This window comes from Solanum verrucosum, unplaced genomic scaffold, assembly GCF_900185275.1.
Source record: "Solanum verrucosum unplaced genomic scaffold, falcon-dt-bn FXZP01000280.1, whole genome shotgun sequence".
NCBI lineage: Eukaryota > Viridiplantae > Streptophyta > Magnoliopsida > Solanales > Solanaceae > Solanum > Solanum verrucosum.
Genome location: NW_026019982.1, coordinates 3484119 through 3508217, shown reverse-complemented (window position 1 = coordinate 3508217; position 24099 = coordinate 3484119). Strand labels below are relative to the sequence as shown.

Genomic DNA, 24099 nt, shown 5'->3' with positions numbered 1-24099 from the left:
TTAAGTTTTTAGAACAAAAATCACCATACTATTAAAAATGAAAAAATACTTAAAAGTACAATTATTTAATTGATATTACATATTTATATCTATGTTATATGTTAAAAATATTAAATTACGTTGAATTTGTAACAATAATACTATATTCGTCATTGTTTGTATGATATTTGAGTAAATTTATTATATGAATCTATTGTCTTTTCTTTAGTCAATAGCAATTTTGATTCCTACATTGTTGGAACATTTAAATTTGTGATATTTGACTAAGATTATTTAATTTTTGATAAATTCATTACTTAAAATCTTCATTTTTAATCTTTTTCCTTAGAAATATTCACACATTTTCAAAATTACTAACCGTTTCATCATTTAGTATATACGGTTAATTACTCCATATTTAAAGATAATATATTTATAAAAATAATCCAAATTTAACATATTAAGAAATCCAAACATATTTTTTTAATTAATTAAAAAATAAATATGTTGAGTCATGTATCACAAGGCTAGAATCAAACTTTATTAATAACTGAAAATCAAAATCGATATTTTTCAAGGTCACACCTCACCTTGATTCAAAAAGAAGTTGATTAAGATAGAGAGCTTTCTCGCTTTTAATTATAAAGCACCACAATCTAAAATTATCAAAATAAAATTAAACATTTCTTAAAAATTCTCTATTTAAAATTTAAAAAATTAAGATTTAAACTCGCGATCACATTGACTATTATCCCCTTTTTATTTTCTAAAATTAAGTAAACAAGTTGAAAGCAAAACGACAACAATAAAACGATAAACAGTCTCAATTAAATATATAAAGGTATCTTAAAGCAATGCTTTTGCTTAATTTTAAAAAAACTCATGCAATTGACGGTGCAATGAGAATTAAAATAATAAAAACTCATCAATTATTAGATAAACAATTCATTATACTTATTTTTTTAATTTTTAAAATTAATCAATTAATTTGCACGTGAATGATTCGTTCAAGTTTGACAAAGTATACTAAAAAATAATTGTAGTAATAAAATAAATGAATTTATGTTATTTTCGATCGTTCAACTATAGAACATAAATTAAGGTAAGAAAATATGTTCTAGATAGTTTCTATTGCTTCTTAAATAATTTTCGTGAGTTGTAATTTCAAAAATGACCTTATTTTATGTCTTTTTTTTGTGTTTATATATATCTCGCACTTAAGTAAAATTGTCTCAGTATGCTTTATGAATCACGAGTTCGGGTCGTAGTAATAATTATTAATACTTGTATTAATATAAATTGTCTAAATTATACTCCTTCAAATACAATTCTTTTCTAAAATTTGATAACATAGAATATTTTATGTATCGCATTTTCTATATATCGAGCATTAGTTTTTGCTTTTTTTAATGAAAAGGTATCAAATATGGAGATTAGGAAGGAGGTTAGATTAGCCATTTAAAGTGACAATTCCAATAACAAAATTATCTCACATTCAAATAGGAGCCACCAAACCAATGAAGATAATGTAGTTAGTTTTTTCTTCTTCTTTTTTTTTTTTTTTTTGGTTTGTTTTATTTGATATGGTTAAATTTAAATTTACGCGAAAATATTTCATATTAAAAGATAAAGATTTTCCTAACAAAGATGACTTCATAGCTAATATAGTAAGTTGTTCCTATTGAAACTTGTTAAATGTGTTGTCAAACAATCCATTATATATAAATAGAAAATTTGCAAAAAGAATAAATAATTCTTTTGACTTGTGAACTGGAAATCACTGAAATTGTTGGAATAGAAAATATAATTTTGCTTATTGAAGATTTAGCCATGCAAATGAAATTGTCTGAAGTGAAAATCATATCAGAATTTCTAAAGTTATTGGATTAAGTGTTATGAGTTTGACATAGTTCGTAATTAAAAAGCTTGCTTAAGGATTTGTTATGAACGAATACAAAAATTTTCACCTTTAATCATAAAATTTGATTCCGTGATAAATATGTTTCATCTATTCTAATTTACATATTTTAATACGTTTAAATTTATCTAAAAAAAAAAGTTACTACCTTTCTATGCTATAGTTTTAATTTCATATTTTTACTTTATTCTTAGTGATATTTAAGACTAAAAGTCTGTTTGGATTGTCTTTTAATTTTTAACTTATAAATAACAAGTCATAACTTAGAAATTTCAATGTATGATATTTTTTGAGTTATTTTATCATTTTAGCTTAAAACCAAATAAATATAAACATTTTTTTTAAATCTACTCAAACGCTCAAAAATGTGTAAAGATTATTTTAGCTTAATAATACTCTGAATAAGCCAATCCAAACATGATTAAAAAATTAACTTTTTTTTGATATATAATATATATTTTTGATTTAATACTAATTTTTTTTATATATAAATAGAGGATAATTAATTACCAGCCACTTTATACCATTTCAATTGCTGCTATAATAAAATACTATTGTAAAGAATATATAGTAAAAAATATAACATATAACGAAAAATTAATTTAAAAAAAGATTTGACCATAATATTATTATAGCCTTATAGGGAATGATTTAATAGAGAGTAATTACAATATATTAATTCTAAAAAGGGAAAATAATAATAAAAAAATATATATATTTTATCAAGAGAAAAAGAAAAAAAAAACAATAAAAGAAAGAAAATACTTAATAGAGTTTAATCCAGATTTTATGCTCTCTCTTTTCCCTCTCACGGCCGTTTGATCCTCTTCGCAAATTCTACCGGTCGCTGTCTCCGTCGTCCTCCGCCTGCCGGCGGTAAGCTCAGTTGCTACCTGAATTTTGTATTGCTGAGTATTACATCAACGCTGTCAACAGATGGGAAGGCCGCCGAGTAATGGAGGTCCTTCATTCCGTTTCAACCCTGCAGAGGTTAATTCAACTTTTTTTTTCTCTCTATACATGTTTCGTGGTCTTCAATTGGATAATTATTAATGATTTTGTGATTTGTATTCAGTTTATTTCGTATCGTGATTGTATTTACCTTTACTTTCATTATGCATTTTGAGCTAGAATTTTCACTGAGGAGTTCATAAATGTGAAGAAATAAACACACAAATAAGTTGAAGGAGGTTGAAACATAGTAATTTTAAACATGTATAAACAATATAATTCTTTGCAGAAGGAATTGGGAGGAACCCCTCGTCCATACCTGGCTCCGCCCCTGGTTGAGATTTGGGATTCTCACATAAATTGTTTGACTCACTAGGGGCGGAGTCTGGATTTTCATTAAGGGGTTCAAAATTTGAAGAAGTGGACATATGAATTAGCGGAAGGGAATTCGACATCTACTATCTATACATAAAAGATAACTTTAACTATATATAATTAGTATAATTTTTCGCTGGAGCCCTGACACAAGCTGACTCTCCCCGTGATTGTTCTGCTTTTGTGTTTTATATGCAGTTTAATTATATATTCTTGCTAGTAATTGTTCTTTTGCTTGTTGAGTATTTACCTTTTACTTTCTTTCATTATGCATTTTGTAGTTGCTGATACTTGAGATTCTCACACTAATTATCACTGATTTTGTATTTTATATGCATTTCATTTATATATTCTTGCTCGTGATTGTTCTTTTGCTTGATTTGTGTTTACCTTTATTGTCTTCATCATGCATTTTGTAGTTGCTGAGACTTGGGATTCCCACATTAATTGCTACTGCTTTTGTGTTTTAGATGCAATTCAGTTATATATTCTTGCTCGTGATTGTTCTTTCTGCCCATTTGGTGTTTACCTTTACTGTCTTTCATTATGCAATTTGTAGTTGCAGAGAGTTGGGATTCTCACATTAATATTTTTCTTTTATGTCTTATTAGACTGTATTTTGTTACATTCTTAGCCCTTGTGCAGTACAATTAAGAAAATACATTTTTTTTAAACTGGTAACATGCAGTACAATTAAGAAAATACATGCTTTTGTTGGAGTTATTTTTTGTTTTTTTTTTCCTGAAGTATGAGTCCTTGAGGGGGGGTTTAAAAAGTCTTCCAACTATAGGTAGTTTTATAGCCCGAGCTGAGAATCATAGATATGAGCAATTGACCACTAGCACACTATGATCTTTCTGGTTAGAAGAATATAAAATTTATCTCTGTGGAAAAAGATAAGGAGTACGTTAATGAGGACAAGATATCTCTTTATTAGAAAACTAGGAAACATAAGTTAGTTAACCCAGTAAATAGATAAATCAGTATGAAATATTATTCTAACGATGCCTCTATATGTTGCAAGCCTTGTAGTACCACCCACATATGCCACTGCCAATGTTCTTTCTACCTTTCCCTAGGTCAGTGTGTGTGAGACATCCTTGAAAAGAGGGCATGGAAGTTGATAGTGGTGCTTGTCTAGGGGCTCCGCTCTTGTTCTTTTATCCTCTTTTGCTTTCTTTTTCTCCAATTTCCCTCATTCGTTAATTTTAGTTTTCGAAGAACCAGTAAATTGAAAGGAATTTGGAATGCAAATTATTTTAGTAATGGAGTATAAGGATAGGGGTTCTTCTGTGTGGGGTCATACGATGTTGCTTTAAGGCTTTGTAGGGAGTCAAGAGAAAAAGAGTGCCATCTCTGACATAGATCTATTGAAGTGTGTGACCATCGCATCTAAAAGCTTAAGCTATTAGAGAGAGCACACTTTTATTAGTTAATTATATTCTCAACATGCCCCTCACGTGCAGGCCTGATTCTTTTTCATGGGCCAAGCATGTGAAAATTCTTTTTGATATGGGTGGCAGTGAGATTCGATACCAGGACCTTTGCCTGCTCTGATAGCATGTTAAATTAGGTCTTAGGCCTAACTCACACCCCAAAAAGCTAGCTCAAAGGGAGGAGGATTGCCCAAGCCTTGTAAGGAGTCCACCCATCTCATTAACTACCAATGTGGGACTTTTGTCATTCTTTAGCACCCCTCGATTACTGAAGAGAGGAGAAATTAAGCCGTTAACTTAAATTCTAGCACGCGCATCGTTCAATCTAAGGATCTAGGGTTTTCTTTTGAAATTTTTGCAGTCAAATCATGAAAACATGTAGAAAATGTGGTGGAAGATAGGGGTGCACTAGGAAGGGGGTTAAGTTGGAGTCTGACAATTCATGTTGATTAGGTGTTAGGAAAGGTGTCTCCCTCACCCTTGGCTTTTGATGTTCTCTCTTGTTTCTCAACTAAAGCAAAGATAGTAAGGTGCTGCAGGGCGATCAAATTAAACTAAGCTCCATTATTACTAGCAATTATGAGTAAGCTTTGTTCATTTCAGCTCTGATAAGTGATAACTATATAAATGAACATATAAATGCCAATGCATAGGTAGTTTATAATAGATCCATTATTACTAGCAACTGTGAGTAGGTTTTGTTCATCAAATTCCAAAGAATCTTCTCATAAACAAAAGATAACAGCTGGAGGGAGCAACCGAATTGAAAAAAACCAACCTACCTAATTCTACTTCAGAATGTCCAGTTCTCCAAATTACAGTACAGCTTCCTTATTGCTTGAAGCTTGACTTGACCTGTACTTTATCTTATCTTCCTTCTCAGTGAGAACTATCTCTGAAATAAATTTTGAGAATATCAACTCCTACAATTATTTGGTTTTTCCAAAAGTTTTCATGATTTCTTAGTATCACATCCTCCCTACAACAGAAGCACTAGATTTAGATGTGAAATAACATTATGACCATGATAGACGACATTGTACTTACAAAAGAAGTCTTAGTCAGATGTTCCCTGATCAAATATTTATACTGGAGAAATGAAGGTAATCTTCCAGTAAGTATATGGAATATGGAGTTGTCTACAAATAAAATTGCGGGTCCCTAGTTGCTATACCTATCTTTTTTACACGAGTTATTGTTATCCTGTCATATAATGCTTATTCCTTTGCTATTTCAGTTGCCTTCCATGATAGGCACCCTTTGATGTCACTTGTCAACATGAAATGTTTTCTGTCATTTCATGAGTTTGATAGTTTTAAAGTAACCCTTGGAGAAAAATATATGCCATAGAAGCTTTCCTACTTGTCATACATCCTTCCCTTTTTCAATGATTGTATTCAAGCGTTTCAAACATGTGGACCTTACAGCTCAATTGTACTGTCCACAGTGGTTGTAACTGATAACTTTCGCAGCAAGATATAGGATCTAGTTGAAAACCTTAGTAAATTTGTCAAATGTTGCAGGTAGCTGAGATGGAAGCTATATTGCAAGCTCATAATATTACAATGCCGGCTCGTGAAGTTCTTGTAGATCTTGCTGAGAAGTTTAGGTAGGTTGTTAATGTGCTAAATATTTAAAGTTACTCCTTTGATTTATATGCTCATGAAGTTTGGATGGTAATGTTCCTACTTCAATGTAGTTCTTCATCGGAGAGATCTGGAAAATTTGTGGTTCAAATGAAACAAGTAAGAGGCTTTTCATTTTGTGCACCGTAATTTCTGATGATCAAACGAAAATGCTTCCATAACTATGGCTATTTATCTTGTACCTAATATTATGTAAATATTGTCATAGGTTTGGAATTGGTTCCAGAATAGACGATATGCTATTAGAGCAAAAACAGCTAAGAGTCCTGGTAGATATATTACCCATCCAGTGCCTCAAAGTGATCCAGCTGTAGTAAAGGCTCCTGCGAAATTGAGTGCCTCACCTATGCCTCACAGTGATCCAGCTGCAGGAAGGATTATGCCCCAAGCCCCTCAACCCATACCTGCTCCTCAAGGTAGAATTTGAAATTTCCTACCATGTTTCAAAACAGTCACAGATTCTCTTATGCTTCATTTATGATTAGCAAGTGTCTTAGATATTTGGTTTTCACTATTCTTCCTTAACTTATCCTACTTCTGTTAGCTACAGTGAGAACAATGCCCCAGGTACCTCAACCTCTGCCTGCTCCATCAGGTACAATCCTTAATCAATATTCTTATGGTTTATTGTTTTTGCAAAGAGTCTTCTTGGTGATCCTTTCTGATGGGTTCCAACTTCCAACTTATGTCTTTCTATCACGATTTATCATTTATTGTAGTTGCATATTACCTCATTCTACTGTTATGTAGGTTCTCTAGTTTTTGTTAAAGTAAGTGGTTTATTATTCACAAAAGCATCAAGAAGATGCATAGTTGCAAAAGTCAAGGAAATATGAGCTCATACAAAGATACAAAAAACCTATCATAAGACTATACAGCCGACAAGATCCAAAAACCTATCATAAAACTAAAGAGTTGACAAAATCCAGAAAAGAGTCTGGGTTATATACAGGGGTAAGATTAATCCAACTAAAGAGAGTAATCAGGCATTTGGCCTTGATATTGGAACTGGCAGTTGAAATACGATTAAAACATCTTTGGTTCCTTCCCAACCATAAGCACCACAAAATACAAGCAGGGACCACAGACCAGGTTCTTCTGATGGCCTTCCCAACTTTCCAAGAGCTCCAGCAGACAAAGACTTCCCTGACAGTGTGAGGCATAGGCCATTGCAAACCAAAAAGATTACCTTTTTGGTAATACTACTTGCATACGGGGTTTCCTACCCCAAAACACTAATAAAATATTACCTTATCACAAAAAAAGGAAGATCACATTGTTCCACTAATCTATACTTTGTCATGTGATAAATATCTGAACTTTTTGAGCAAATGTGTCTTTGTGTCTGGTTATCCTGTTCTGTGGCCTTCTCAAATGTGGAAGTGTGCTCATTTCATCAGTCTTAACTAGAGCTGGAGGGTGTAGAAGTATTCAATGCTAGTAATATCTTTTTTGATACTTTTGATAGTGTAATGTGCTAAAAGAATGGTGTAGGCATTCCAGTGCATAAGCTACTTCATGAGATTCTTGGTATCCACCTTATCTTGAATTAATTTCCGCTATCTGAGAAAATGGTGCTTTCAGATTTGGAGTTCTGTACATCTGCAGAATTATTGTAACTGTTGAAAATGATGACGTGGCAGTGATCCTGAGTTGGGTTTTATTACAGTAAATTCATGTCAACTTACAATGAAATAATTGGAGGAGGATACCTGTGAGCCGCCGTAATACTGTTAGCTAGCTGAGTTTTCTCTCTGTAATAAGTTTCAGATTTCCAAAAATGGTGATAATAAATTAGAATAAATAGCTAGATCTGCCAATGTGAGGTTTTAGACGAGCAGATTGGTGCTTGGAAACATAGAGTTCACTGGTTTTGATCTTCAGAAGATGGGTGATTAGATTTGGCTGTTTCAGGACGAGTAAGGAATGGTATTATAGAAAATGGTGGCTGAATCACTACCCTTGCTGATTAAATGGTGAACAAGAAATATGGCTAAATTTCAAGTACTGTAATCAATTATATACTGCAAAATTTGTAGGTTCCTTTTGCTCATTTTGTGTTTCTCTCTTAAAAAGAACTTATCCTTTTAAATATATTTCTTTCAAGTATTCTACTTTTTTTAGTGGCAGTGCAAAGTGTGGGCAGGAGTGCTTCAGATAACACTCAAATGGAGTTCGAAGCTAAATCTGCAAGAGATGGTGCATGGTTCGTCTTTTAAGTCGTTCAATCCATTTATGCCTGGCTTTATCATTTGCTTAATCTCCACCTTCTTTTTATCTCGATAGCTAGTAATTATAAATTTATGATATTATCCTTTCTTAGGTATGACGTATCAAGCTTCCTGTCACATAGATCTGTGGAGAATGGTGATCCGGTAATTCTCAGAGTTACATAACTAAGGTTTCATGAAAGAAATTATTTGTTAGCCTGCTTGGTAGTTAAATTTCTATTGATGTGTAGAATCATCTTCTTGCTCTCTCTTTTTACCCGTGGAGTTTGCCATTGATTGTTAAGGCAAGATTAGCCTCTTATTTTTTCAGAAATCAGGAAGCACATAATTGGCTCTCTTCTAGTTCATTGATTGTTAAGGCAATATTAGCCCTCTTATTATTTCAGAAATCAGGAAATCCATGATTGGCTCTTTTCTAGTTTCCTTTTCCAGCCCGCTGTAACATACATGACCTTTTCATCTGATGTTGAGGGTTCATACTACAAACTATGTTTTAGCCAGGAATATGCTCCAAAAACCAGAGTCTACCTCCATGAAGTTGTTTCATTTATCATGTGCATATCTTCTTTGTCCAGTCTGTTTTACCTCATCTCTTTTTCTTTTTTTTTTCATTCTTAATGGTGATAAACTTCTGTTTTCAGGAAGTCTTGGTTCGGTTTGCGGGGTTTGGAGCAGAGGAGGATGAATGGGTAAATGTACGTATGCATGTAAGACAGCGATCTCTGCCGTGTGAATCATCGGAATGTGTGGCAGTTCTCCCTGGCGATCTGATTCTTTGCTTCCAGGTGCATTTTATTATGGGTAATGTTAAAGCTAAACATACCAAATTGTCATCATTTAGCTAAGGCTCTAACAATTTTCAGGAAGGGAAAGAGCAGGCTCTGTACTATGATGCACATGTCCTAGATGCTCAAAGACGCAGACATGATGTGAGAGGTTGCCGTTGTCGGTTTCTGGTTCGTTACGACCATGATCAGTCTGAGGTATTCATTATATCCTTTTTCCTTCTAATTTTCTGCTTTCATCTCAATTTTCACGAGTGTATTTCAAATTTCTGACTTTCGTGTTTCCCCAGACCCCACTTGTGGGGTTACACTGGGTCTGTTGTTGTTTACATGAAATTGTCCTCATCTTATAACAAACAAAGAAACAATTGTTTACAAGGAACAAACAATTTTAGCTGCGAATAAGCACAAATAGTCAGATTACTCGTTAAAAAAAAGGCTGTTCCTTGTAAATTTGGTAACTGCTGTTTACTGACTGGTTATTATCTTTTTATGTGATGTAAAAATGTTAGAAGTTTTTACGAAAATTTAGCATTTCCCCTGCTTTTAGCCTAATGATTTTGGAGGCGAACTATATTCTACTGCGGCCATGTGTATTCAGGTAGCATTCAAACTTAATGGTACCAACAGCTAGCTGAAACTTTTTTCATTGTTATCCATTCTTGGTTATTTTAGAATATATCTGAGCCTTCTAAGAGGCAGCAATATTCGGATCCTCCTCTTCTACCTAGAGGACCCCATTAGTTTGAACTTATAAAGGGACTTCAAAACTTTTAGGTTGACAATCTTGATGCTTGCTCACATGTAAGTTCACCAACTTGTACTGCGCAGTGGGTTGCACCATCTCTACCTTTCGATGTTGGTCATTTATGTTTGAAACATCTGGTTTTCATCCATGGTGTTTCTTAGAACACTGAACATTTTTATTGTCAAGTATACACATCACATCAGTCTTCAGTTAGTTTAATCTACTTGTCTTTTCCTATCTAGGAAATTGTTCCTCTGCGGAAGGTTTGTCGTCGGCCTGAAACTGATTATAGGTTGCAGCAACTAAATGCTGAATCTGTGAAGCAGCAGAAAATAGGTAATGACCCTGCAACAGGCAATACTATGAAGGTCTACCCTCCAGCTGATACACCACAGAAAGCCCAAACCGAATCAAGGATGAAACTAGCTGAACCAACACAAAAGCAGCCTGCACCGGAGTACACCATCAAGCCAGAACCCAATGTGGTTCCTATGCTGCAAAAACCTAGTACTGATTCTCTAACAGGAAATACTTTGGCGGAAACAACACCCAAGCTTATGGAAGAAATGGCGGAGAAGCCGGTAGCTGAAACAGCTGAGGCGCCTCAGGAAGAAAAAAGAGAGATGCCTCTGGCAGAAATAACAAACAAAGCACCAGCAGAAGCACCAGAACTGCCTCCTGCTGAAACAACTCCTAAGCCTTTGGCTGATTCTACATTGAAGCCAGCTGAAGCAACAGAGGAGCTACCTGCTGAAACAACTCCTAAGCCTCTGTCTGCTTCTACATCGAAGCCAGCTGAACAAACAGAGGAGCCACCTGCTGAAACAACTCTTAAACCTCCAGCTGCATCAACATCGAAACCAGATGAAGCACCAGAGCAGCCTCCTGCTGAAACAACACCTGAACCTCCAGCTTCTTCAACATCAAACCCAGATGAAGTACCAAAGGAGCCTCCTGCTTCTTCAACATCAAACCCAGATGAAGCACCAAAGGAGCCTCCTGCTGAAACAACTTCCGCAGAGGAAACAACTCTTGAGCCTCCTGCTGAAACAACTCCTGAACCTCTGGCTGATACAACATCAAAGCCAGCCGAAGAATCAGAGGAGCCTCCTGCTGAAACAACTCTTAAGCCTCCAGCTGATTCAACATCAACTCCAGTCGAAGAAGCATCAGAGGAGCAGCCCAAGGCCGAGGAGCATGTTGATGCTGGAGCCCCCGCAGCATCCACTGATCAGGACAATGCACATGTATAAGCAAATCCTTATCGCCAAAAGTTATAAACATTACAAGTGTAGCCAATGTTACCAAGTTAGGATTCCTAGGGAAAGAGAAGCCCAGGGTTGGAGGAGCCGGGTAGAAACTTATTCTCGCGCATTCCTCCTTCCCTTGTGCTGTTAAAAGCACAAGGACTTTACTAGTGGCTCCGATAGTTCAGTGATAGTCTTGTTGAATATTTAGATCTTCACCTTTAACTTGAAACTCTTAATTCTTATCTTGTCTCGTCATCAGATGTTATTCTAATTGTACAACATGAATTTTACTTGTGTCGATGCTACAGCTGCTGATTTTATTTTATATTTTAATGGAGGAGATTGATTTGGGGGGGGGGGGGGGAGGGACTTGGGGTGTTTTCAGTACGAAGGAAAATATTTCGTAGGTAATTTAGACAAATACTTTGGGAGTTGAGAGTAGAGGTAAGAGTGGTGGGGCTGGGGAAGATGATGTCTTTTAGAAGGCGAGGAGAACACAGTCAATGTTGAATGTTACTTGTGAAACTTGTTTCCCCTGCTTCATTTTTAAGGAGCATGTTTTTCTAAAAGAAATGTTTTTCCAAAATTTTTGGCCAATCGAACATGAGAAAATTCAAAACATTTTCTGCCATACGCTGCTTACATGTTAAAAGATTCGTTAAGCAAGTACAAATAATAGAATTTAAACCTAGTAAATCAAATGGATAGTAAGAGAATTTCATGCTCAAACCTGTAAAGTTCAAATTCTAAATCTGACCGTGTAGGAAGACCATGGTCGTTGATTGTGAAAACTATAATAAAGAAGTTTTTGGAAAGATGAGAACAATCAAAACGTTGTTCAGAGGTGAAAACTTTCATTGCTTAACAAGAGAACTTCACAAGCATTGCAACTAAAAGAATGTACAAATGCACAACATACAAGATCATTATGATCTTCACTATCTACTCTTCAATATCTCTATTATGTTGGAATCAACAAAATTTCAAGTGGCTCATACAGCTTCTGTTTGGTGTTTATACGTCGCACTGTGTAACTTCATGAACTGGTTGAGGAATATATGTACTGGTTCAATCATTTTGACTTCACTGAAAAGAGGAACATCTTCACTTGTTGCGTTACATTTCACTATCAAAGATTGAACATATGGTCTTCGGGCCTTAACCAATTTAACACCTGAGTTAGCACTGCTGGTCTTAATGTAGTCTGATCCGAACTGCCTCGTGCACCTACAGGAATCTTGCACATAAACTGGCTATTATCTGCTATTATCGCTGTCTGGCTGCAAAAAGGAATTTTGTTCATCAGAACTGACATATTTGTCTTATAATAATTGTGTTCTTGATAGTAAATCAAGAACTTTTGACAGTAAAATTGCATATAATGCAACTAATTTATGCCATACTTCAAGGAAAACATGTCTATATTCATACAGACCCCCGCCCCTGCACACATAAGAACATGTTTCTGCTGCAAGAAGGAATATCTTGGCAAAGGCTGTTGTTTCCGTGGTGGCAGTATGTTTAAACCTTATGCGCCTAACGGGTCCATTTAATGTTCCAGAATATGGCACTACGCCGAGGGGCAAGGTCTGAGACTCTGTGTAGACTTAACCCTCCCCAGACCCCACTTGTGGGATTAGTGCTGATAGTATTCTTTTTAGCCGACCATGCAGCACTTGCAAGAGTACCTGCAAGGAGCTTCACAACCTATTAATTGCTACCAAAGGGCAGCCCAGTGCACGTCCCTGTAAGGGCTGGACCATAAGGATCTATTGTACATAGCCTCACCCTGCATTTCTACGAGAGGCTGTTTCCACAGGTCGTACCCGTGACCTCCTAGTCACATGGCAACAAAATTACCAGTTCTACCAAGGCTCCCCTTCAACCTATTAATTTCCACCATTTCAAAAGGGCCGTATTGGCTCTTGGGTGGCAATTTTACATGATTAATTCTGCAGTGGAAGGATAATAGTCTACAATTGCAAAAAATTAACGGAATAATAGTGTACTAAACCTGGTGTTCATTTCTAAGTCACGTTCTTTCACTATTTTGTATCCTCGGAAGTTTTATTGCCATCATCTTTGTTACCTTCAGTGCTATCTACAGGACGTGTTGGTATTGAATCCTTTGAACTCAACTGTGCTTCACCTTTATTGTTAGTTTCTCCACTAGCAGAATCACCCATGATAGAGTTCAAGGCAAGCTGACCAGAATAAAGGAACAAACCGATAGAGTTGATGCCAAAGACAAACGTCGCAAGGTAACATATTCCATTTATTATAGTTCTGCAAACAGTTTGAAAATAAGAAGGTTTCATAATCTTTCAACAGTAAAGTAATGCATTAGCGTAAAGGGAAGCTATTAAAAACTACCTAATCGTTATTGTTATCTGGCGAACCTGTTGCAAACACAAAGAAAGAATGATTATCAAATGGTAACCAATAGAAGTATGAAACTGAAGGATCCAATCCTCTTCATTAACATCAACCAAACAACTGACACCGAAAAGTGAACATTGGCAAGATTCTTTCACTAGAGGTTCTGTTCACAGTCGCAAAATCTACTCTGCCAAAGGTAAACAACTGATGGTACGCTATATTCTAGTTACCATCAATTCTCTACTAAAGCATAGTATAGATTATTCCCTCTCACCCCGTTTTCCCCATTCTGAATAAGTTGTCTGAATGTTTACCCTACTTGTTATGCATTATAACAGATCACAGTGGAAAAATGGAAGAAAAGAAACAGCAAATGTAAAGGTAAATGAGATGCAAACCGAGAAACTATCTGAAAGTGCTTGGCGGTTCAGAGAAGCTTCGATGGTAGTGGTGAACTTGTAAAGGAGAAGTGCAATAACACCCGCTGTTAAACCTCCCAAGAGTGCCTGAGCAGGTGAAGGTGGAGTCTTGGAATCAATTGGTGTTGGCGTAATAGCTTTCAAACTCTCCACTGCCTCCTCCTTCAACGTTTTCTTCGCTCCCGTTGACCTAAGTTTCTAATACCAGCAAAAAGAAATCCCACATTATTATCACAAAATAAACATGTATGTTCCTTAATTACCTTCAGTCTATGTTGTTCGAACTCTCCAAAAATATCATGTCGAGTACATATGCATTTCTAATCAACTGAACAAGAATTGCACAGCTAAGAAGTGATATGCTTTTACTCATACTTCCATAACCATATTCAATGAAATTAAAAATGAATAGTGAAAAAACATGAGGATGAGAGCATGTACAACCAATTTCATTCCAATAACCTTCTTCCACTCCTTGAGTGGAGGATCTATCGAAAACAACCTCTCGTACACTCTACCCTCCCTCAACCCCACTTTGAGCGATTACACTAGGTATATTGTTGTCGTATTACTATTTGAGAATTCAAATCATCTTTTGTTTTCTCAAACGGGATTTTGTAATATTTTTATGCAGACTGCAAATAGAGGCGGAGCCATGATTTCAACTCAATGGGTTGTTGATTTCAGCCAAACAAATTTAAATGCTAATAATATGTTCTAAATTTACTATGTCTACACATACAATAAATATCATAACAAATATATATTGTTTGAGCAAAAGCTATTGCCGAACCCACATCTAGGCTTCTACCTCCGAATTTGACTGCAAACACGTAAATATACTCATATTATTTGACACGCTTTTCTTTTCCGGTTCGTTCCAAAAAGAAAAACTACACTTTTCTACATCTTAAAATAATTGCATGTTTTACCTTCTTTCAACTTCGTACCCAATCAAATACCGTAACATTAATTAAAACTAAGGGAGTATTTCAAAATGCATTCAAATTCACATACAAAAAGGATCACAAGTGTCCTTTTAAAGCTGACTTCAATGTACTAAGCTTCTGCTATGGTCGATTTTACGCAATCTTACCTGCATTTCTATAAGAGGTTGTTTTTATAGCTCGAACCATATTAGCAAAATTCACACTATATACAGTAAAAAGACACGAGCTTTTACCAGTTCTTTGGCTCGTTTAGCGCGGCGGCGGAGGGAGCGGAAGAGGAAAACCGATACAGCTCCGGTGAGGAGAAGACTGGTGGCGGTTTGAAGCGGCGAAGGGTCATCAGAAGTAGCAAAAATATTCGTTATTGAAGAAGGGAGCTCAATGGGTCCTTCCTCCGGTGGTGCGTTGGTTGTTTCATCGACGGAAACAACCGTTTCATCTGGGGCTTCAGCTAGCAACGACGACGGCGCGTGTGATTTAGTGGCTGATACAGAACGGCGCGTGGAGTTGGATTTGTGAAGGAAATTGTGAAATGTAGTGAAAGAAGTAATGGGGTTGGGAGGAAAAGTGAGAGGGAAGAAGTAATTGGATGAGAGGAAGGATTTGGTTTGCAGCATTTTTGAGTTCTTGGGAGTTTATGTTAATGGTGATGAAGAAGATAAGAGTTTTGCTCTTCACACACACAAAAAAAAAAAAATACAAAAAAGGGACAATATTGAATAAAAATATGGATTTTTTTTGGTAGAAGTAAAAAAAAATCTCATATGTCCCATTCTTTATTTGTTTGTTACCTAAGGATAATAATTTATCATAGTGGAATAGGAATATATTGGGATGTTATCTATTTTAATTAAAAGATAAGTGTCAGAAATATACCTAAATTATCCTTCTTCTTTTTTTAGTTTCATATTTAAATTATTGAAAGGGTGAATTTTATATTTAAACTATCACTTATTAGTTTGAGAAATAGAGATCTATTCAAAGTAGACTATTATTTGCAGTAATGGTCTACTTTGGCATATTTGATTAATTAATGTGTTTGAGTGATTTCCTTTTAGCCTAGCTTGAAAAGCTTCTTTGTGACTTGATAAAAAAAAAGCTTACTGACTTGACCATCAGTGACATGATATATACTGTTATATACACAGTGATACATGGATGAAATGGGCTAAGACAGGTCCACACTGATGCAGCGACTCTTAGTCTTTTAGAACAGGTTCAAGTTTGGGCCTGCTAAGCCCAACAATTTCGAATTTGGCAAAAGCCCAATTTGAGATTTTCCTCCCTTTATTATTGTATTTGATTATTTCTTATTTGACTCTAACTTTTTTTTATTAATTTAGATGAATCCTTGGGGAGATTTCTATTTCATTGCTTTTTTTTTTTTAAGTATTCAATTTTCAAAACCTGTTTTAATTAAGGCAAATTTAAGCTCTAAGACTAACTGATAATTATTGATATTCTTTCAAAGTTAGTAACTAACTTTGAATCCACGTTTATGAGTTTGATCTAATCATTTAGTTCAAAGTCTTGAGTCGGATAAAGTTGGGAATTTTTTTATATTTTAACATTTAAATTGTTCCATCACTTGGAATAATAAGAGTGTATAAGTATCAATTAGTGTTTTAGCAATTTTTTAAAACAAGTTTTTTTACGAAAGACTAAATAGGGACACGTGGTGCAATCTTATCCATCGATTTGATATTTAATCGACGGATAAGATTATGATACGTGTATGTCCGTTAGTATAAAAGATATATATGCTCTAGTTTTTGGATGACAGAAGCACCAATGTCCCAAAAGTATGATGAAAGGTATCTGCATACCATTTACGATAATTCGGGGGTATATTTGTTCTTTTTCCCTAATTAAAATTATTGACCATTCATGCCTTTTCTTTTGTTACATTCATTTTAATTTTGATATTAACGTTTAACTAGTAGGCGATAGAAGTATGTATCATAATTAACTTTTCTATTAGTTTTTTTTTAAAAAAAAACAAAGAGAAAATGGTCAAATGCCCCCTAATATATATACGGATTTTCAACTACACATTTTAATTTCACGGGAGTTCTATCACCCTCCTAAACTATTTAAAATTGAAATTATTACCACGCTAAATACCTACATGGCAAAGCGAGTTTATTGTACTCTCTTTGAGAGAGTGAAGATAAAAAAAAATATTAAAATTTTACTTTTAATATTTTTTCAATAAATATATGCATTTTAATCTTTTTTCCTTTCTTTTCTTATTTGTTTCTACTTCTAATTATTTGCTTTCTTCTCCATAGTAACTTTGTAGAGATCAATGACATACATCAAATTACACCACCTCTCACCATTTTGAAATTGCTTCAAATTTTAGATATAAGCTTCTCTAAATATTTTGATTTTTTTGATATTACCCATTCAAAACGGAGCTCGTTTGTGGCAAGTCAAAATTAGAACTCAAGCTTTTAAACTAATTTTAATGGTGATTTCAAGTTGTGCTTCAAAGTTTCAATCTTTAAGTTCGATTTTCAGCCATAGAGAATTCTTCGAACCATCGACGAACTCAACTTCTTCTCCTAATTTAAAAATATAGATTCAAAAAATTCATATGAATGTTCATCAATTTTCATAGAGGTCCGGCATTCTTCAGATCCAAACATTTCAGCTATGAACTCAACTAACCTAATATTTTCAGCTTCAAACAATTTGCAACCAACATTATAATAAAAAAGTTTCAATATATGAAGATCCAAGAAACACATCTACAAATTTTGAACTTTTGACCTTCAACACAACTTTAGAATAATAAATTAAAAAGGAAAAAAATAAAAATAAAATAAAAAATATCCGCATGTCAAACGTGTGCATTTCACCTGTTAACATAAATGTGATTGTGGCTTTTTAAGGATATAAATTTCAATTTTAAATAGTTCAGATGGGTAATAGGATTTCTGTGAAATCAAAGTGTGTAGTTGGAAATCCGAATATAGATTAGGAGGACATTTGACCATTTTTTCTTTTAAAAAATGTTGAAACGACAACTGACTCCGTCAATTTTCTTATAAAATATAGTTCTTTATAGTTTTCACATATTTTGTGCTAAAAATAACCTCACAAACGTCGTTAAATTTTTTTAAAAATCTGTCATTATTTCGTCGATTTTCTTTTATTATTTAGTAATATATTATATTCAATCTTATTTCTCGTTATACTCATAATAATCTCTTGATCATATAGCAACAAAAGTTTAACTTTATCATTATTTCCAAACTCATTTTGCTATCTATCTTCTAATAACTTGTCATCTTCAAATTTTCCAACTCATTTTGTTATCTTGAAACTTCTTATCCTCATCTTGACACTAATTTGTTTGTATCTGTTTATCCAAAAACTTTGAAGACTTACCATTATTCCATCTCCTATATAAATAAATATTACGCATTGCAACACCAACTTTTCACAAAAATATCACTTTATTATAAAGTTTGATTAACTTCTATACGTCGATAATTTAAAAGAATTTCGTGATAGAGTTCTCCATACAGCTAGAGAGAGACAATTTACAGGTATGTTTTCCTCCAAAAAGAATGTTGTTTTGTGAAATAATAAAGTAAATATTTGAAGAATAATATATGCTTACGTACGAAAAAAAAAAGTAATAATATCGTTTGTTATTTTTTAGTGTCGGAAAAAGATATTGAAATTAGTAATTATTAAAAAATTTAAGTCAGGTATATTGACATTGTAAAAAATTAAATTAATTATAATTATCTAACTTGATGAAATCAAAAATCATATAGAATTAAACTCTTATGATATGGTTAAATTGATAATTTTGTTGTAATGATTAGTTCTTCAATTTATTTATCAGAAGAAATATATTTAAATCTTATTCTTACAAAAGATGGGCTGGAAACAACACTATGATTTTCAAGCCCAGAAAAAGGCCCATGTGATAACTACTACTCTAGTGCAGAGTCGAGCCTTGAGATTTGACTGCGGACTTAAAAAACATCTATAGACGCTTTACATTCAATCATGACGGAAAAGCTTACATTATTATTTTGTCGGCATAGAGTAAACCGATGGGTATATCCTTGATATCTTTATTGCTTCTTTTCTAGTAAAAGAAGTTCACGACCTATGGATCTTCTACATCCACGTGACTTTCTAAATGAAAAATTTATAATGGTGATGTATGAACTAATTTGCGTGCATCTCAACTAATTTCACGAGATACCTATCACCTTCTACCAACAACATGTATCAAATAACTCTATCTACTAAGATTAGAATAAATGAGAATTTCATTTGAACTTCTAAAGGCTTACTTTAGACCTAGGGTAGAAGTTCGCTTTGATATCTTGTTTGGATTAACTCTCTGTAAGTGTTTTTAAGTTAAAATAGTTTTAAAATCCTTTTCGAGTGTTTGAGTAAAATTAAAAGGTTTTATAAGCACTTAGTTTTAAGCTACAATGACAAAAATAAATCAAAAGTCATAAATTAGAATTTCTAACTTATGAATTTCAACTTATAAGTAAAAAATGAAAAGACAATCCAAACAGACTCTTAAAGTTGGAAATTTCATTTGAACTTCTACAGCCTAACTTTAGACTGGCGGTGAAAGTTAGCTCTCGCATAGCTAAGTTTGGTTATTTCATTTTAATTTCTAAAGCCTAATTTTAGACCTTGAGCGGAAATTAGCTCTCACATAGCTAAGTTTGGTTATTTCATTTTAACTTCTAAAGCCTAATATTAGATCTTGAGCGGAAGTTAGCTCTATCATAACTAAATTTGAAATTTTCATTTAAATTTCTAAAGCCTAATTTTAGATCTGGGGCCAAAGTTAGCTCTGATAGTAATAAAACTTCGGTCCCAGATCTAACTTTAAATCATCACATCTGAAAGTAACTGTCACAATCCAAAAATGGATGTGATGGCACTTGTCTTATCCCACCAAGACAAGTCATCCTAAAATCCAATCATATCGATAAAGTGCGGAAATAAAACAAAAGTCCAATAACAATTATTAATACGAATAACAGGTCGACTTAATTCAATTCTCAAAATCTGGTTGTCACATGCACAAGCCTCTAATATAAATACTAGAATTGAAATAAAATACGCAAGTCTCAAATGACGTTGTCTTTCAAGTAAAAACAGAATCATAAACATTAGTAAGAAGGTCCGCTGAGATGACAAACAACTACCTCTCAAATCTCCACAGAAAGCCTCGAAAACGAAGGGAATAGAAGGTATCACGAAGATCTAGGCCCGTAACCTACAAATATGTAGAAGCAAGGGGTGAGTACCAAACCACACGGTACTCAATAAGCAAACCTCTAAACCCAAACTAAGGGAACAGAATACAGATACTCCTTACACCCTATCCGAACCTTCACAACTACAACCTGCATAAAATCAACCCAACCTAACAGTTCACAGTTTACAAAGCACACAACTCAACAACAACACTCTAACAAATTTACATATTTCCTATTAATTTCCAAAACAAACTCACAATCCATTTTAACAAGGGTAAATTACAGAAATCACATACTTTTAAGGTAAAATTACAATTTATTTCGTAGAAGTTTATAATTACAGAAATCCCGCAAACAGATACAATAATATAAGCGCTGATACATTAATCTGATGCGCGAGGTACATTAATCGTTAAGTAAGATACATTACATTTTATACATGATACACTAATCTGTTGTACATTTTATACATGATACACTAATCTGATACGCGAGATACACTAATCTGATGCGCGAAAATGAGGGATTTTGGAGATTTGTAAAACTTACAGGGGATAATGGTAATAAGTAAACTAAAATGTGAGATTTCTATAATTTTTCCTTTTAACAAACATACAACAATTCACCTCAATATCCCATGTAACTCTTAATGAATTAAAAATATTAACCAGTAGATAGACATATCTTATATCCTAGTACTGTTCATTCACCAACCATAATAATTTAACCAATACCCTCTATTTCATAAACATACGTAAATAACATATGCATATATATGTACCAGAATGCATGTATATATGTATTGAAAACGCATATATATATAAAAACTCCTAACGTCTTAATCCCAGTAACCCTCTAAAATGATACTATATTGATTTCGTTGCCAATCATCACATCTTAATAATCAACAAATTTGGTAATAATTAATAATAATAACCATAGTGCTAGCAGCCTAGCACTGTACCAATCCAACATTATTATAATGTAATATGCCATCAACAATCCTTATTTTTATATAATGTAATTAATGTATGCCTACCAAGAATTGAAGATGGCCGAAACGTGAGTCTGCAACTCTTTTTCCTCTTTGATCATTAAATTTTGTTGACGGGATTTTTTTTTATCTTAAACTATTTTTTTAAGAAATAAAAAAATGATCATTTAAACCATTTTATAAGTGTCCCACCAAAATTATACATGAGTTATAATATACATATACCAAGATCCTTTTATTTTAGATACATTTAAAATAATATTTAACATAAAATTAATAACCTTGATAACATTTAAGTTCTTTTATGATAATTTCAACTTCTTGAAGTCTATAATATAAAGACATAATTTGCTACTCTAATTTTTCTCATATAATTAAGAAATATTGGAATTTTTCATTATTGTCTCACTAATGTTCAAAGGTTGGCATAGACTAATAATTACCTAATTATAAGCTAATTTCATCATCATAATATACACAGCTAACAGACTTGTTTGTTTTTGTATTTATTAGCACTTTATTTCAATATGTTTTACTAATGGCTATTAAATTTTATTTAATTATATTATATAACATTATTAATTTTATTGGACTGCATGGATCAATAAAATAGTTAAAATAGGGACCTTTTTATTTCTTAAAAAGTTAGCTTAAATTAAAATTTTCATCTCAATAAAATCTAATGAAATTTTTTATTTAAAATGGGGACGTACATCCATTTTTTTTCTTTTGATTACTATATAGCAAAGTATAGTTATAAAGAACATATAATATAAAAGATAAGGTTTACATAAAAAATATGATCGTTATAGTGAACTGTTATCTTGTGATAAATAACTTTTTCGACATCTTTAGTTTTGACTTTTAAAGATCTAAATTAAACGCGCTTTCACCCTTCAGTTTTACGTGAAGATCTAACTATATAAAGCTTTTGATTTAATCATTGCTAACAACTCAACGTGTAACATGTAATGTTATATAATTAACTAGACGCATATTATATGTTTAAATATTACATCAAATTTTGGATCGCGTATCACTTAATATATGGTTATATGGATTTATGGACACGTGAATTGACAGACAATATTCTAATTATTATTTTTAAATATATATATATATATATATATATATATACTAGTGGCAAGAATTTTTGGTTAAATAATTTTAATTAAAATAAGTTATATATTTGTATTTGCATAATAGTAAATCATCTCATTAAATGTGAAATGAATACTTACAAATATTATTAACATTGTAAATTTTAAGTTTTTATATATTTTAAATTTTTAATCTAAAATAAATTATATATATATTTATGTGGTAACAAATTATTTTATCTACAATAATATATATGTAAAATTTTAAGAATCACATAGTTTTAATATGATATTACAATATATCCGTCTTTAGTTTGTAATTACATTAATCTCTTAAAAAGTAACACAAATCGGATACATAATATGTAGCTTGGATGCATTAAAGAGTATCTCGGATACATTATAACATAAACCGGATACATAATATGTAGCTCAGATACATTAAAAACTAGCTCGGATACATAATATGTAGATCGAATACATTAAAAACTAGATCAGATACATTATAAAATAAACCAGATACATAATATGTAGCTCGGATACATTAAAAACTGGCTCGGATACATTAATATGTAGCTCGGACACATTAAAGAAATAAGGAATTTTAAAGGTTCTTAAAAATAGAAGGAAATGTTAAAAATAAAGAAAACATAAGACGTGTATTTCAATAATTTTTCCTAATATATAATATATTTGCGCGAAGAAGATTAGCTAATAAAGCAATATCATTGATTAAGTAAGAAGCAAAAAAGATAAACAAAAGAAAATTAACTAATAAGGAATAATTGGTGCTAATCAGTATTCCCTCCGTCCCTAATTACTTATCCATTTTTGAATTGACACACCTATTAAAAAAACAATGAACGACATAGTTAATTTATCATTTTACCCCTATTAATTATAAAGTGGATGAACTAAAAATTTATGATTTTCAAGAAGTTTTACCTTTTTTTAAAATTAATTAATTAAGTGTATAATAGGTAAAAAAATTTTTGTCTTTGCTTAATTTGTCAAAATGAACAGTAAAAAAAAGAAAATTGGACAACTAATTAGGGACATTTTGAGACATTCTAAAATAGTATAGTGAACAACTATTATTGAACAGAGAGAGTAATTAAGAAGCTCAAAAGAGAAATAAAATTAATTATTAATTAACTAATAATTCCAAAAATAGTCCTTACTACCCCAATTTAAGTGAGTGCGTGGATCGTTATTTAGATTAATCATTTTTTCGAAATTTGTTTGATATTTTAAATTTGTCAATTCAATATATCATTGTATATGTTCGAAAAATGTGCCTTTTTTCTTCCAATTTTTCATTTGGTGTCTATTCTCCGCATTAAAGTGTCGACTACATATAGCAAAGATCCTCCGCTTCCCACCACCTTCAATGGCCTGAGCCAATCTACCAGTCACTAATGGAACTCCTTGGTAGGCCCCTAATAAGCTAGAGAAAGGGGGTCCTACTAAATTTAAAATTGCGCACTACAGGGCTTGTTAGAAGGTGACGCTCCCAACAAAATTTTCTTTATACTTAGGACTCAAACTCGAGATTTTTGATTAAAAGTGGAGCAATCCCACCACTACACAACACACCATAAAATGTGCCACCATAAAATGTTAAGTAAGAAACATTACATTTTATACATGATACACTAATCTGTTGTACATTTTATACATGAT

The 24099-nt window shown here is 32.8% G+C and overlaps 2 protein-coding genes across 5 annotated transcripts; one reads left to right on the top strand and one right to left on the bottom strand.

Annotated features, from left to right (window-relative positions):
- The first annotated feature begins 2693 nt into the window (after positions 1-2693).
- LOC125817427 (protein SAWADEE HOMEODOMAIN HOMOLOG 2) lies at positions 2694-11561 on the top strand. Of its 4 annotated transcripts, none has more exons than XM_049496959.1 (10): positions 2694-2887; positions 6183-6268; positions 6359-6404; positions 6514-6721; positions 6850-6900; positions 8430-8511; positions 8629-8680; positions 9178-9321; positions 9400-9519; positions 10312-11561. In XM_049496959.1, the coding sequence occupies exons 1-10, from the start codon at positions 2834-2836 to the stop codon at positions 11320-11322; spliced, it is 1854 nt and encodes a 617-aa protein (XP_049352916.1). In that variant the 5' UTR covers positions 2694-2833; the 3' UTR covers positions 11323-11561. The 4 variants fall into 4 exon arrangements, with proteins under 4 accessions (XP_049352916.1, XP_049352919.1, XP_049352917.1 ...); XM_049496962.1 differs by having other exon boundaries at positions 2695-2887; positions 6856-6900; positions 8436-8511; XM_049496960.1 differs by having other exon boundaries at positions 2695-2887; positions 6856-6900.
- Positions 11562-12153: 592 nt separating this feature from the next.
- LOC125817570 (uncharacterized) lies at positions 12154-15734 on the bottom strand. The gene is made up of 5 exons (XM_049497115.1): positions 15301-15734; positions 14097-14315; positions 13693-13718; positions 13334-13605; positions 12154-12599 (listed from the first exon to the last, which is right to left on the bottom strand). Exons 1-4 carry the CDS (start codon positions 15682-15684, stop codon positions 13365-13367), a joined length of 870 nt encoding a protein of 289 aa, XP_049353072.1. The 5' UTR covers positions 15685-15734; the 3' UTR covers positions 12154-12599; positions 13334-13364.
- Between the last annotated feature and the right edge of the window lie 8365 nt (positions 15735-24099).